Source organism: Magnolia sinica, chromosome 8 (assembly GCF_029962835.1).
Source record: "Magnolia sinica isolate HGM2019 chromosome 8, MsV1, whole genome shotgun sequence".
Classification (NCBI taxonomy): Eukaryota; Viridiplantae; Streptophyta; class Magnoliopsida; order Magnoliales; family Magnoliaceae; genus Magnolia; species Magnolia sinica.
This window is the reverse complement of record NC_080580.1, coordinates 9,156,870-9,171,632: the sequence shown is the minus strand read 5'-3', so window position 1 is coordinate 9,171,632 and position 14,763 is coordinate 9,156,870. Positions and strand designations below refer to the sequence as shown.

The 14,763-nt window shown below is 40.7% G+C and overlaps 1 protein-coding gene and 1 long non-coding RNA gene across 4 annotated transcripts; both read left to right on the top strand.

The window, feature by feature from the left end:
* The first annotated feature begins 1,096 nt into the window (after window positions 1-1,096).
* Window positions 1,097-14,470, top strand: LOC131252800 (BTB/POZ and MATH domain-containing protein 3). 3 transcript variants are annotated; one of them, XM_058253517.1, is made up of 4 exons: window positions 1,097-1,912; window positions 2,917-3,265; window positions 8,159-8,462; window positions 13,951-14,088. In XM_058253517.1, the coding sequence occupies exons 1-3, from the start codon at window positions 1,521-1,523 to the stop codon at window positions 8,450-8,452; spliced, it is 1,035 nt and encodes a 344-aa protein (XP_058109500.1). In that variant the 5' UTR covers window positions 1,097-1,520; the 3' UTR covers window positions 8,453-8,462; window positions 13,951-14,088. The 3 variants fall into 3 exon arrangements, with proteins under 3 accessions (XP_058109500.1, XP_058109501.1, XP_058109499.1); XM_058253518.1 differs by having other exon boundaries at window positions 8,159-8,475; window positions 13,951-14,084; XM_058253516.1 differs by having other exon boundaries at window positions 1,099-1,912; window positions 8,159-8,435; window positions 13,951-14,470.
* LOC131252801 (uncharacterized) lies at window positions 9,675-12,995 on the top strand. Its single transcript, XR_009174693.1, has 2 exons — window positions 9,675-11,852; window positions 11,892-12,995. It is a non-coding gene; the product is annotated as an uncharacterized LOC131252801 (long non-coding RNA).
* Window positions 14,471-14,763: the final 293 nt, after the last annotated feature.

Below are 14,763 nucleotides of genomic sequence, written 5' to 3'. Positions count from 1 at the left end.
TTTGGCCGAATGTCCTGAAATGAACTCGAAAAACGGCTGGACGGAGTGGCTTTCTCACAAACATCGTAGTGGGCCCCACACAGAATCTTGCGCAGGAACCTCCTGCGAAAGGCTTTCGCAGGAAGTCCGCGTCCAAATCCAACTCAAGTTCTTGGATTGAAAACCAAGTGGGCCACTACGATGTTTTTAAGAAATCCACCCGTCTATCTGTTTGGCCAGATCATTTTAGGCGATGTTTCCAAAAATGAGTTCGATCTAAGATTCCAATGGGCCACACTACTTGAAAATGTGGGGGTTGAACACCAATGATTGAAACAGTCGTGGGGCCACCGAAGTTTTCTATCAATATAATTTTTTACTTTTTTAGTTCATTTCAGTGGAAGCGACCTTATGAACGGCTTGGATGGCACATAAACATCAGAGTGGACCTCTGAAAAGTTTCAACGGCAATCATTTCCCTCCCACCTTTACATATTGTGTGGCCCACTTGAATTTTGGATCAGCTAATTTCATGGCGCATGGCCTAAAACGAGTTGGCAAAACGGATGGACGGGTGGATTTCTCCCAAACATCACGGTGGGCCCCAACTAGCTTCCCACAACAGGGAAGGCATGGCAGGCAATCCTCGTCCAAAATGGGTGCGGGGCACACAAAGTTCCTGTAGTCGGAAGCTGTGTGGGGTCCACAGAGATGCCCATGATAAATCCACTCCGTCCATCAGTTTTGCAAGACCACAACAGTACAAGGATACAAAGATCAGGCAAATCTAAAAGTCATATGGGCCATACCAAACGAAACAGTGGGAACTGAAACGTATACCGTTGAAACTAAGTGGGGGCAGATGCAAGTAACTGAAAAATATAAATATTAAAAAAATCCAAAATCTACGGGACCCTCTGCCTAGCAAATGATCAGATGGTCCTGGTTTTACGAACATAACATCTACACAACTGGGCCCCACCTCATGGTCAGGCATTCTTCGCAAAAGTATTTCTGGTCTTCCATGTGGGGCCCACCTAACGACTAGTACCGATCACAACGGACTCACGTGCTCCCGACGCGCACCGGCCTTTCCTCGGCTACAAAATCCGATCGGGACACGGAAAAGATACACGCCCAGACGTTCCGATACATTCAACCCGCTTTCCCAAGAAATTCCCCTCCCATTCCTCCGTGAATCTGACACACCGGCGTGTTTCGGCCCGGAAAGTCTGCAGCTTCCGACCGACGGCAACTTTCTGGTCAAACGTCCGGCATCCTCTCTCTCTCTTCCCTCTCTCTATAAAAGCTCCCACACGCACCTTCCTAATCTCAGCATTTTCTCCGTCTCTACCAAACTAGGGTTAGGGCATCTTTCTCCCTCCAAACCCTATAAATCCCCAAACTCTTGCGAATTTCCCAAATCCCGATCGAATCCGTCTCGAATTCGGATCTATCTCATCATATTCCCTTCTCCAGGGCTTCTATCCTCATTCTAGGGTTACAGGTTGGAGCGGGAGAGATTTCAGAATTTCGATGAAATGGCTAAGTTGGAGACGGTCTGTAACTCGCCGCCGAACGATTCAAGCTCCAAGTCCGTGAACGAGACGGTAAATGGGTCCCACCATTACACGATCAAGGGATACTCGCTGGCGAAGGGGATGGGGCCCGGGAAGTACATATCGAGCGACACATTCATGGTCGGGGGATATCAGTGGGCCATCTACTTCTACCCGGATGGAAAGAATCCGGAGGACAGCTCGATGTACGTGTCCGTGTTTATCGCGCTAGCGAGCGACGGCACGGATGTGAGGGCATTGTTCGAACTGACTCTGTTGGATCAGAGTGGGAAGGGGAAGCACAAGGTGCATAGCCACTTTGATCGGGCGCTGGAGAGTGGGCCGTATACTCTGAAGTACAGAGGGAGTATGTGGTACGTACAGCTCTTTTGTATGAATTTGCATTCTTTTGTTTAAAATGTAGTATCCTTTTTTTTTTTAGAAACTGTGGAGCGGTGAATTGAATTGTGGTTATAGTAATATGTGGGTCACTTGTATTTGGCATCAAAAAGGGATGGAGTGAGATGCATGGTTTCAGAATTTTGTTTATATTTTTGTTTATTCTTCGATGAAAGCATGGAGAGGAATATATAATGCTTGGTCAGGCTGAGTCTGCACTAGTGAGGCCCATGGCTGGGTGATGCAGACCAATTATCTGATGGACCATGGCCATCACCCTGGATGGAGGGTGCCCTGAAAACCTCTCCAACTGACAATTATAAGCGTTTGATTGGTGGCCTTCATAGACTATTAAGAAAAAAGACAGTGGACAACTCACATTCAATGGAAAAAGGAATGCCAAATATTGGATGGCCAGGATGGAACATCCGTAGAGATCATTCGTAACCCTTGTACAGGTGTTGCCCATTGGATCAACATTCAACAGTCTGAGCCATTGAACTATGAGCCCCACTTGTTTTAACGATTGAAGAGAATAATATGCTCATTATGGCTGGAGGTATGTGTGGTGTCCTTGAAACCCTGTGTCACTGGAGGTGAATTCCACAGTTTTCTATTTTGATCGTTCATCTGATTGGCACAGCAGTGGATGTATAATTTTCCAGGAATCTCCCAGTTCCAAAGATCCTAGCCATCCCATCCTTGTCCTTTTTTGTTGAACGTAGACCAAGCGTATTTGCAAGCCAGCATTGAATGGTTAGGGTCACTTCGTTGAGAAGATTTCAGGGACATGGGCCATCCATGATTGGGCCTCTCAGAACAGTCTGCATTGGTTGCTCTTGTACAGATTTGGGGCCTGACAACACCATGCATATCATTTGGCTGAGGATCATATAGTATCTTTTTGTTTCTATACTTATACTGCATATATCATCCCTTTCACTTTCAGTTTAAACCAATCTGTATTGTACGATTGTAGGGGTTATAAGCGTTTCTTCAGAAGAACAACTTTAGAAACCTCGGATTACCTCAAGGATGATTGCCTTGCCATGCATTGCACAGTGGGTGTTGTGAGAACCCGTATTGAGGGACCTAAACAGTATACAATTTCCATACCACCATCAGACATGGGCCAGTGTCTCAAGGAGTTGCTGGAATCCGGCATTGGTTCTGACATTACATTCGAGGTCGGGGACGATATGTTCAAAGCTCATAAATTGATACTTGCTGCTCGCTCTCCAGTATTCAGGGCACAATTCTTTGGTCTCATTGGAAACCCAAACATGGACAAATTGGTAGTGGAGGATATTGAGGCTCCAGTTTTCAAGGTACTGCTTCTATTTTGCCATGTTTTTTTTTGGAATTTTTGGAAGGGCTCCGGGGAAAAAAAATTTCCAACAAAGAAAACAGATTACAAAGAATAACAATTAGCCCATGAAAAGCTGAGCTGAGAAACCCCAAAATCCCCCCAAAGTATCCTCATCCATATCTCTGATTATATTGGTTGCCCTTGCCCTTGCACAGTTAAGATATGATCTTTCGACTTTAAGCAAGACCATATCTTGATTCTGTGGCTTTATCTATTTCACCGATTATTATTATTTTTGAATGGTTATTTGATAAATTATTTCTTGCAGCCATTTCAAAAATGCTTTTCATAACTTGTAAGACAATGAAACCAGTCTATGCGACAAGTGTGCTTTCTAAAATATTTAGTTCAGACATCATTGATCTGTTATCATGAAAGTATGAACTTACGGTTTTCCTTATTTTCAGAGTGCCTTTTATGTAAATGATATCGTATTATACTAATGCTGTATTTACGTCATGATGTACCTTTTTTTGGTTTTTGTTTTTTTAAGTCGACATGTTTAGCATATTGTTACATGGAACCCAGTTAGGGCCTGCCAATAGGCTGGGGCCAGTCCCATCAAGCTCAAAATCCAGCCTGAACAGTTCAAAAAAATCTGGATTGCATACAAACCTAGGCCTGTCCAGTTGACAGCCCTAGTCATAGTGGTCTTTCAAGCACCATTAGTGGCTTAGAAGATACTACATATCTTCACAAGATTGGCTGTAATTTCCCTTTCATTATTAACTTTTTATTTGTGAGAAACTTTGAATGTGAACTTATCATCTTTGTGGAAGCTGTTGCCGAATCCTGAAACTAGGAAACAAAAATTTCTGAACATTTATTTTTGAGAGAACAAAAACTTTATTAGAAAGTTCGCAAAAGCGAGAAATGAATAAAACTAAAACTAGCTAGCCTAACCAAAACGACTAGCAGCAGGAATAGCATTAACATAAACAGCCCAACTATAAACCATAAACTTTCCTAATAACCTTTTCAACACTGCTTTTCTCATTTCAGAACTAACACCCATTCCTTGCACCCCAAATAGCCCGTAAGATGGCCATGATGGTTAATCTCCACACAGCTTTACCAGCCTTGCCAACTTCACCCCCATGCCATGCCCACATGAAGTCAATCACCGACTTTGGCATTACCCAAGTAGTGTTGAAGAAACTCAAAAAAATGTTCCCACACTCTAGAAGCGAACTGACAGTGAATGAAAATGTGATCAATCGACTCCACATCCTTCATACACAAAAGGCAAACGTTGGAGAGGATAAGGGATCTCTTCTACAGGTATCCACCATAAGGTTTCTCTTCCACTAGCCTTCAGAACATGTTTATTTTCATTCATTTTGCATTTTTCTTTCATGCTGACATATACTCGCAAGACCTCACTTTGCACCTCTTATGTTCGACTACTAACCTGGCCTATAATGTATTATAAGTGGCAATTGACAAAACATACACATAGACATTCGTACATACAGATCGATACGGATGTATGCACACAAGCAAACTCACACACACAGAAACATACTGTTAGAATTAGTTAAAATTGGGTCAACGAGTATTCATGAGAACAAAGAGATTAAGAAGGGTGCTGCTCGTAGAATTATAGCTAGGTGGATGAAGTGGAGATGTGCCTTTGGAGTTTTATGTGATCATTGCATACCTATCATACTGAAGAGGAAATTTTATAGGATAGCTATAAGACCAGCCATGGTTTATGGGACAAAATGTTGGGCAGTTAAGGATCAACATGTTCATAGGATGAGTGTGGCTGAAATTTGGATGTTGAGACAGATGAGTGGCAATATGAGGAAGGATAGAATTAGAAATGACACACACGTACGTACGTACATAACAAATTAACAATACGTGGAAACGGGGAATTAGTTAAGATTGCTGACAAAATATTCCAAGACGACCATTTTTTGATATCTTGGGTCGACGATTATTATTATTATTATTATTATTATTATTTTCATGAGAATGGAGAGGTTGAGAAGGATGTTACTTATAGAAGTATAGCTGGGTGTATGAAGTGGAGATGTGCCTTTGGAGTTTTATGTGATCGCTGATACTAGTCAAACTGAAGGGGAAATTTTATAGGATAGCTATAAGATCAACCATGTTGTATGGAACAAAATGTTGGGTGGTTGAAATAAGGATGTTGGAGGAAACTTGTGAGTAACACCAATAGATAATAAGATGAGGACAAGTAGACTTAGATGGTTTGGCCATGTGCAATGGTGACCAAGAATTGCATTGGTTAGGAGTAATTTGGTTCAAGTTGAAGGCTCTAAAAGGGCAAGGGGAAGTCCAAAAGGATGTGGGTAGAAGTAGTAAGAAAATAATTGATTATCTATGGTTTAATTGAGGATATGGTCCTTGATAGAGTGGAGTGGCGGAACGTGATTTGTGTAGCGACCCTAATTAGTTGGGATTAGGCGTAGATGATGATGATGATGATGGTGATGGTGATGTTGCGTAAGCCTTATCTCAACATTGGGTTCGAGGCTATGACGATGACAGATGTACACACTGACAAACACGTACTCGGTAAAGCAAAAATACACCCTATCGGTGGTGAGGCACCTACAGTTACAGTAGAACAATATCCTGCGTCATTCCCTCCAAATATCCTCATCACTATAACCAACAAACCCCTCTAGAAACCTCACTCAAAAGAAACATAATTCCTAAACAATATAGATTACCATGGCAGCCAGCTCAATGTATTACTGAAGATCCTGTTGAACATTGTTCAAAACATGTCATTTTTCCTGCTTTGTTTTTTCTTCGTGCCTTATGATCAGTAATCCACTTGAAACTTTTTCCATAGGCAGTTTCATGGTTATTCGGCAGTTTGAATATAAACTGAAGGAGATCCATGCGACAAATTTATTTTTTCTTGGGATAGATTTCATTAAACATTATTAGTTGGGTGTCTTCGCCTCTTCGGAGAAACCAATATAATGGAAGTTTTCTTTTGTTATCTCCGATGTTAGTGCCTTATCATCTTCTCAGTTTGGAGTTGTATTTTATAATGTTTTGAGAGACCTGACAACATTGAGGTCAAAGGTTTGACCCAGCTTGTCCATAAAGAAGAAAGTTATGACATACGTCAACAAGCTTGCTGATTTCCTTGCTAGGTAATCGGCTCCTTGATCCGCTTTTAGAGTGCTGTTCCTTTTGTCGGGGTGGGTGGCTTGGTTTGGGATAGCATGAGGAGTGTTAGCCAGATTTTCTGGTCCTTTTGGGTGTTTTGGACTCTAGCAAGGTTGAAGATTGTGCCCCCCTCCATCTGGTCAAGCTGGTGGAGGATTTTAACCTCTTCCCCATTGTCATTGAGGGAGATTCTAAAAACACAGTTTCTTGGGCCAATGGATATTATCAAAGAGATCATGGGATACCTGTAGATGCAATCCATTCTCTTTTGTTTGTATCCCTAGAGAACCCAATGAGGCAGATTCCCTAGCTAATGCTGGAGCTTGTATTTCAGAGCTGAAGATGGAGGATCTTCACTGAGTAGTGCTGAGGATGGTCCATAATGCTGTCAGGCTGTTTTCTTTTGTTGTAGTTTGTGGGAGGAGCAGGAGGATGAGATTTGATAAATAATTTCTTTAAAAAAAAAACAAAAAGATGCTATCCTTTTGCCTGTGATAAATAATTTCTTTAAAAAAAAAAAAAGACACTAAGTTATGATTAGAATCAATCAAGCAGGTATTGTAAATACAGATGCTTCTTGAAGTCTGATAGAACCATTCTTTGAATGTCAACTGACCAAATATGGGAATTGCAGTTGAGCAATGAGGTTCTTGGTTGTTTCTTGTCCTTGCTTCTGATATTGATTAGAATTTAATTAATGAAGTCTGATAGAAGAATCATTTGTTTGTAAACTGAGCAAATATGGAATTTGAAATTGCAACTACTATTTTGGAATGGACTGCTTATGTTAAAGCAGCAAAATCTGTAGATCTTTCTTCTTTCTTTATGTAATTTTGCAGGGTTGTATTTTTTCCTGCTTTTGGCAGGCTTCCTAATAAAATTTAAGCTCTCTAAAAAAAGAAAATTGCAACCGACCAATGAAGTTCTAGGTGGTTTCTTCTCCTTCTCCTTCTCCTCTTGATAAATAATTTCTTTATAAAAAAAAAGATGCTATCTTTTTGCTTTTGAAGGATGTCTTTATCCTTTCGCCTTTGATAAATAATTTCCTAAAGAAAAAAAAAAAGACGCTAAATCACTTGGTATTGATTAGAATCAATCAATCAGGCATTGTGAATACAAATGCTTCTTGAAGTCTGATAGAACCGTTCTTTGAATGTAAACTGACTATGTGAATTGCGACTGACCAGTGAAGTTCTTGGTTGTTTCTTGTCTTTGCTACTGTTATTAATTAGAATTAATTAATGAAGTCTGATAGAAGAATCATTTGTTTGCAACTGAGAAAATATGGAATTGGAAATTGCAACTGACCTTTGGAGTTCTTGGCAGTTTTTCTTTCTTTGCTACTGCTATTGATTAGAATTAATTAATCTGGCATTTGCCAAAGTTCTGATAGTGCCATTCTTTGTAACACCAGTATCCAAATCCTACAGTAAAACTGTGAAATATGAAGTCACAACTGATTGTTGAATATGTGCTTGATAACATGTGTATCTGCATCTGTACATCCGTGAATCATGGATAGCTGTGTGTATGATTGAGAATGGAGTGGTGAATGCATCCATATTGAATTCATAATTGTCTGCATACATGTATGTGTAAATCTGCGTATCGATGCAAGCATGCTTGCGTGACTTATGCTTATTACTTCTGATTTTTGCCTAATTTGTTCACTACGATGAATTGTGTGTTGCAGGCCATGCTTCAGTTCATGTACTCAGATGATCTTCCTGATGTACAAGAACTCATCAGGTCAATTTCGATGTGCACGCCCACAGTCATGGTTCAACATCTGCTAGCTGCAGCAGATCGCTACGGTTTGGATCGGCTGAAACTACTGTGTGAAGCAAAATTATGTGAAGAAGTTGGTGCAGATACAGTGGCAACAACATTGGCCCTTGCGGAGCAACATCATTGTTTTCAGTTGAAATCTGTCTGCCTAAAGTTTGCAGCATCTCCAGGAAACTTGGGAGGTGGGTCTTATCCGTAGAATTGGAGAGGTGCACTTTCCAGGTTGCAATGACTTCGATACCTGCTTTGTTTCTATGGCTTAAAAAAAGCAAAAGAAAAAGGAAAAATCTGTTAAAACACCCTTGACATTTCCCATACACCCCTGGCATCTGGAAATAGGGGTAATACCCTGGACTTTCCACCTTAGGGCCTGTTTGGTAGATGCCTAAAAATGAGTTTTCATTTCATTTAATTGTAACTATGTACTAGAGATCCTGATGATTGGTTATCAGGGTTGCTCTTAATCCTTGCCAAACAGAAATATGATTCTCTAGTACATTATTACGATTAACTGGTGTCTACCGAACATAATTTTAGCCTTTACAGGAATTGATTAAATTGAGAGCAAAAAGTAAGTGGAATTATGATGTAGGACAATTAATCACTTGCTCTGAAAGCTCGAACTGATAGAGCATAGCGAATTAATCCCCTTATCTCATAGCCTAGGCCCCACATCCATGGGTTAGGTCCTTGGCTGAACCCTCCCTGTGGGCTCCAAATCACATGGGTTCCATCTCACACGAGCCACCCACCTCACACGGGCCGCTCATCCCGAGTGTGCCCCCGCATCCCACAAGCCACCCCACTCGAGTCTGGTGTGAAAATGCCCCTGCATTAAATTATTAGGGATTTGAGGAGTTCACCAGTGACCATGTTCATTTGAGAAATTTTGAGAGTTGTTCTCCTTAAAAAATGAAAGGAATAGGGTTCAGGTGAAAAATCTCAATAATATTTAAGTAGCCCTTTTTGCATAGCTTCTGACCATGCTGCTCCAATGTTCCATATAGGATTATATGGTTGCAGTTGAAAGCCATCATTCATATTTGACAGTATTGGCTCCAAACTCTTGAGCATGAATTTTGGGCTGATAGGGACTCTCTAGTTTGCAAGAAATTGATTGGTTTTGAGAAGTACTTGAAAGCATAGTACTGAAAGATGTTCAGGAATATGCAATGAAAAGTATTTTCAAGATACCTATTTGCTGCTGAGGGTGAAATTGATGGAAGGAGGCAAAGGAATGCTAGTAGCTATTGGTGTTTTGGAAATGCAAACAAAGAATTGATAAAAAGGACAGGTCATCTTTGGGAACCCTGGGCTCTATGGAGTTGATCTAATGTGGGTTACAAGATGCAACTTGGGCTTGAGAAGAAGAAGAAGGATCTGGTGCTAGACATCAAGCTTGGGATTGTATAGGATGTGACTTTGGCGCTGCATCGGGTGGCGATGTCCTTTGGTGCTGCATCAGGTGGTATAGAAAGTTTGGGCTTGTGTAGGATGTGACCATGGTCTGTTACTATGTCGCTGCACTTAAGCATGGCTACAACTTGGGTTCAATGTGGATGGCAGGACAAAGCTTGGGCTTTGTATAGCATATGACCATGGTCGGGTGGTAGACATAAAGCTTGGGCTTGTATAGGACGTGACCATGGGCTGTCACTTGGGCGCTGTCCGGTGGTAGAGCATCAAGCCTGGGCTTGTATAGGATGTAACCATAGTCTGGTACTTTGTCACTGCCTTTCTGCGGGGCTGTGATGCAGGTCAATGTGGATTATAGGACACCAAAAATAAAGGCATTGCAAGTCTACTGACGAATTGTAAGTTGCAGACAGTCTTTATTTGGTCACACTTAGAAGGTAGTTAGTCAGTAGACTGATCAGGTGGTATAGACATATCAAGCTTGGGCTTGTATAGGATGTGACCAGAGTCTGTTACCTTGGCGCTGCATCGGGTGGTATAGACATCAAGCTTGGGCTTGTATAGGTTGTGACCATGGTCTGTTACTTTGGCGCTGTCCATAAGTGGGTTTACGACCTTGGTTCAATTTGGATTACAAGATGTAGCAAAGAAAAGCATTGCATGTCTACCGACGAATCGTTAGTTGCAGGCAATGTTCAAAATATCGGTATCGCGTTACGTATCGCATCCTTGGGATACAGATACATATCAGTTATCGCACGGGATATATCGTTTGTATCAGATAATTTATTATACTTTTTGGAAAATGTGGGGAAACATTGGGAAAATAGTTGAATTTTTAAATGAAACTTCAGGGATTGTTAAAAAAGACCTTAATACACACTTTTAAATCATAACATCTCAAAAAATAAGTGCACGTAATATGTTTCCTTTGTGTAGACTCCTAAGCTATGTGTTGCCTGATTGAACTAATTTAACTATATTCAAATTGAATGCATAACATTTAGAGTGTATGTGATGATGATTTCATCAAACACTCCTAAATACTGCGAGATTAGTCTCAATTGACAAATTGACAGCTAGTTGAAGGAAAATTTCTAAAAAAAAAAATCAATAATTTAATCTTTTTTAATAAATTTTTAATTAAAAATGATTTTTATTTTCTAAAAATTGACAAGGACTTAACAAATCAGTAGATCAACCATCATAGATGCTTGATTGCATGTTTGGAGTGCAACATTGCAAGCAATTTGGGAGAAATTGGGTAAAATTTGAATTTCCCCAAATAGGACCACCTATACTTAAATTTCGAAATTAGAGTGTTTGTGATGATCATTTCATCAAGTACTCCTAAGTACTTCAAAATTAGTCTCAATTAACAGCTGGTTGAAGGAAATTTTCAAAAAAAAAAAAAAAAACATTGAGATCATGAAGAATCAATGAATATCGAAATCAAAACTTCAACTCCATGATTTTTCATGCAAAACATGAAGAACCAATGGATTTGTAACCAATGGACATTGATTTAACATAATTTCAACAAAAAAAGGATCGGAAATTGAAAATACTTATCGGATCAAACATATGGGATATATCGGCACTATCTGTGCGTTTCGTATCGCATAGGTGTGATACAAGATATATCGGCTGATATCGTCGATATTTAAAACATTGGTTGCAGGAAGCATTTGGCCTCATCCTTGCAAGAGATTGCATCCTCCATCTTTTCCACACCAACTTGGAAATTATTGTTGGAAGGAAAAACTCAAGTCTGTTTTGTAAGAGATGCTTCTAGATATCAACAGTTGTGTTTGTCTGAGTATTCTAGGTGGTCTTTGAAGTAACCCTCTGACCAGTGGTTGGTTGAATACGTCAATGGATTGACTTCATCTTGAACTGTCTGAAGGTTAGGGGCATCAGGAGAAACATAACTTGATTTGGTAAGCTATCAGTTCTATGATTTTCTGCCCTCAAAATGATATTTGAAAGGAATTATATATCTCTAGGGATATGGCGGATGTAATGCATGTGGAGGGAGAGTGGGGAGAGATAAAAAGGAGAGAGACACTGAGTGAAATCAGCTACACGGCAATGGTGGCCGATCGTTCCTGACTTTTTCAATGCTGTGACTCACTTGAGTTTTTTAGATCTGTCTTGTTTTTGGGCTGACGTCCTATCATGAGGTGATCTGTCTTGTTTTTGGGCTGACCTCCTATCATGAGGTGGCGGGATAGATGTGCAAAGTGAATTTCATATGGTCATCAAGGTGGGCCCTACATAGCCTTGTTGCACGCCCCCCTAGGAGTACCATCGGGGAGGGCCACACAAAGAAGAGTGTGCTACTTGCATGCTGTTGCTTTTTTGGGGTAAAGTTTATGCTAAGCTGTTTAAAGGCTTATTGCGGGTGAAATTTGACTTGTATGATAGGTAGCAACCACATTTTTTAGTTCCCAAAATACCCTAACTTTATTTAAAATGCCTTCTCATGTTCTTCCAATATTCAAAGTTCTCCACCCTAGTAAAACTAATCGTTGTGGCAAAAATGTCCAAAAGCTGCTCTTGTTGTACGTAGTATAGATTGTGGCAGAATGGAATTCTCCCTGTTCTTACGTCTTTGAGGTACTGAACCTACCCTCCTAACTAATGGCATGGTTAAATCTAGCAATATCAAACATGAATTCAAGTGTATTGGATAATAATGGCTGTTGAAGTTTAAAATCATTGAAATAATATGAATGTAAGCCTAGAAAAAGTCTACTTTAGGCCCGCTGAGGGAAATCTGCATACATGTGGTATACACGAGCTTTCAAAAGGACTATTGTATGGATTGGGATGGATGTCATGAACCGATTCGCTGAATTCTGATTTGTGTAGACTTGGGGAAAGCTTTTAGGAATGTAGGAAATATCCATGTGATTTTGGTGAGGCTTTTTAAATCTTGAATCTTTGTGGAATGGAAATGGGTTCCAGACTTGAAATCAAACAAGATAGCAATTTGAGGATTGTAGGGATGCATAAATGCTAAAGGACATGATTTTAATGTCAGCCAATATTCTGGATTATTAGTGTAGTGGACGTGTTCTCATTGTAGAAAGTGGTGGGTGTTTTGGCCATTTTAGAGAAACTGGGGTGTTGACAATTGAAACTCATGGGGCGCTGAACAACAGTAAAAACCTGCTTTTCGGTTTGTTGCTTTTTCCAGGCAAGGATGGATACGTCCTTTTCCTTTTTGACCGAAACTCCATTGATAAATTACATCTAGTATGCTTTTGAAGTGATTTTGACATTTTCTGGAAGAGGAAGGACTGCCTCTGTTGGCAATTCTATATATATATATATATATATATAGAACATACCCAAAGTCCCCATTGATCCTGATCGTCCAACCAGTTGGTCATGTCTTGTATGAGCTGGATCCTAGAAATGTCAACAATCACACTCTTGAATGTTTACGTCTTATCTTGCCTTTGGATGATCAGCAAAACTTGTGAACAAATCCACCAAAGAGTCCATTGATCAGATGTTTAGGATCTTTTGAGAGGTGAGATTTGTGTGGCCAGGGTGCATCTACTGGATAGTAGAGATGGGTTTATTTATTTATTTATTTATTTATTTTATTATTATTAATATTTTGATAGATTTAGAGATGGGTTTATACTTTATACACTGAGTTTCTGTGAAAGTTTACATAAGAGTTCTCTCTTGTTGTGGAAGGGACAACTATGTATTGGACTCAGAAATCCAACCAGTGGGAGTTGTCTATGTTGCTTGAGGAAGTCTGCTGTGCTCAGCTGGTATTACAATTCTCATTCTGGCCAGCATTGTGTACAGGGGGTCGCACCTTGCAATCTAGAACATTCATCTGTTGGCCCCATCGTGGGAGGGAAATCCTGGGAAGCTCTCCCACATGAGGGGCAAAAAAGAAGAAAACACTAACCCACCTGATTCTTGGCCTGAAAATGGATGTTCAAAAAGTGGATATTACCAATGGTTGGTATGCACCGTGGAATGGTCCATGAATCAGATGTCTGGGATTGTCTGGTGGAGGAAAATTTCAGTCTACCATTCATGCGTGGAGTGCCCCACCAGATGAATGAGGGATAGGATTGAACTGTACCAAAGCTGGCCCCAACCTATAACAACCATTGCTGTTGAGCATGGTATAATGCTCTCCTGTTGCATTCATCAAAGTTACCAACGTCTGCAAATTGGCCACTCTACTCTCAATGCAATACATTCTGATGTTGGTTTTGGTTTTTTCCCCTAAAATTCTTGTTGCAGTGGTGATGCAGTCGGAAGGATTTGGCTACTTGGAAGAGACATGTCCGTCACTGCTTTCGGAGCTGTTAGAGACGGTGGCGGTGGTCGATGACGATGTGGGCATGCCGAGCAGGAAAAGGAGTGGTAGCAGCAACATTGGACTCAATTTAGTGGATGGCCTGGATTCAAACAGCAGGCGTCTGCGGAGGCGGCTGTAGCTGAATGTGTAGGAAGCTTCTCTGTCCATGCAGTGTTAGTAGATGCATCCTCTCTCCTTCCTCTCTCAGAGGCAAGCAAAGAAGGCCTTTGCTTCGTGGCATGTGTGAAGGGCTTCCCACGTGTGCGCCTCTTACATTTGTTGGGGTGTAGATGACTGTTGAGGGCGTTGGCGGAGACATGGCTAGGTTTTGCAACTGGAATCTTCTCTAGTACCTTAAGAGAATAAAACCCTAATCTTGTCTCTCATCTATATATAAATATACAAGGAATGATGATCCAGTGCAACTCATGTTATGTATGATGCAGGTCTTCATGTTGGAGAGTGAGCATCTTTGATCATTGATTTTTGGACCATTCGGTTACTGGGTCCCACCATGAACCGCCCATGACCCAATTGTTCTTCAGATGATTCCAAGCATTTGGGCCATCGGATTTGGTGCATTGTCTGTGTTTCATTTGACTGTACTCTTTAAACGCACGATGGGATGCCGAGGTCTGCCTGTAAGGGGGATTTCTTCCAGCATTTCACAAACTAGTGACACAAATTTCTTGCAGTTTGTGAAGTTTTGGTATTCTGCGTTGGAATTCCCAATGGGGTAGATATCTGAAGCACAT